The 1,203-nt window shown below is 35.5% G+C and overlaps 1 protein-coding gene across 1 annotated transcript in view; it reads left to right on the top strand.

Moving 5' to 3' along the window:
* The window catches only part of LOC110314738 (UDP-glucuronosyltransferase 3A2-like), a gene marked incomplete at its 3' end in the record, with an annotated part of 19,660 nt that extends 18,462 nt beyond the window's left edge, over nt 1-1,198 (top strand). Inside the window, exon 6 of the mRNA XM_029534633.1 lies at nt 1,157-1,198. Within this exon, the coding sequence (XP_029390493.1) occupies nt 1,157-1,198 (42 nt within the window). The remainder of the gene's footprint in view (nt 1-1,156) is intronic.
* Between the last annotated feature and the right edge of the window lie 5 nt (nt 1,199-1,203).

Genomic DNA, 1,203 nt, shown 5'->3' with positions numbered 1-1,203 from the left:
ATTGAGAAAATAAATAAGAAAGAACAATCAAATGATTAATTCCTGAAGTGAAAAATTACCCATTATTATTTAAAACAATAAAGATTCTAAGGGAACCACACAAACATGATGTGTCATCAAATTAGGTGACCTACATGAATGGACAAAGTCCTATGGATATCTGTTGACAAAAGTGTCCCTGAGGCAGATTGAAAATCTGAAACTTATGAAATTAAAACAGGTTGGAAAGCCAAATAAAATCTTTCATCAAGAAAGCCTAACCTAACACAGATTAACTGGCAAATGGAGTGAAAAATTAAAGAGTCAATGCCAGTTCCTCTATAAAGCAATGGCAGTTGTACAGGGAGGAACACTTCTCAGCCCATTCTATGAGTCTATTATTGCTCTGTAACCAAAGACAAAAAAGAAACCAGATGACAAGAAATTATAGAACAANGCTGGTGAAGAAATTTTGTATATTCTATTGAATATTTCTAGCATAATTATATAATAATGCAATTGATGTTAAATCAAACTCATCAGCGGTTACTCTCAAGCTTACATTTTAAGCAGCAGAAATCAGTCACTGAAATAAAATCTTGTATATGTATATGTATATGTATATGTATATGTATATATACATGTATTTAGACATAATGTGTTTGACAGCTAAAGGCTGAGAATTCAGACACAACATTAATATTGGTGGTTTGAGGACATATGAAACTCTTTGAGTGCCAACCTATGTCACCCCATGGTATGATACAGAGACAGTGATTTCTTGTGCAACAGAGAAGTCCCCATATCCAGCTCCCCTCAAATTCTATGTTTATGTATGACCCAACATCATCACAATTAGCGACTGAGTGTGAGATTTGTACCTAATATTGTGACTCAAAATAAGCTGGGGAATTTTGGAAATAAACTTCTGTCAGTAAAACCACAGGCTACACAATTTATAAGAGCTCATGGTGAAGAGATGGCTGCTAAGAATAGCAATAAACATGAACCCAGTATACATAACACATCTGCTGAGGGCCTATGGAAGGACTTTTGTCATATAAGACACAAGCATCTGAAGCAATGGTTTATTCAGTACCCAGCCTGCTTTCATGTCATGCTGCCTTGGCCTTTACAAACCACCTCCTCTGTCTTCTTGCCTTTGTGATTCTTCTAGGACTTGGAGAATTTTATCTCTCAGTTTGGAGACTCAGGTTTTGTCCT

Source organism: Mus pahari, unplaced genomic scaffold (genome assembly GCF_900095145.1).
Source record: "Mus pahari unplaced genomic scaffold, PAHARI_EIJ_v1.1 scaffold_9416_1, whole genome shotgun sequence".
In the NCBI taxonomy this organism is placed as follows: domain Eukaryota; kingdom Metazoa; phylum Chordata; class Mammalia; order Rodentia; family Muridae; genus Mus; species Mus pahari.
The sequence above is the reverse complement of the archived record's forward strand: the minus strand, read 5'-3'. Positions and strand labels throughout refer to the sequence as shown.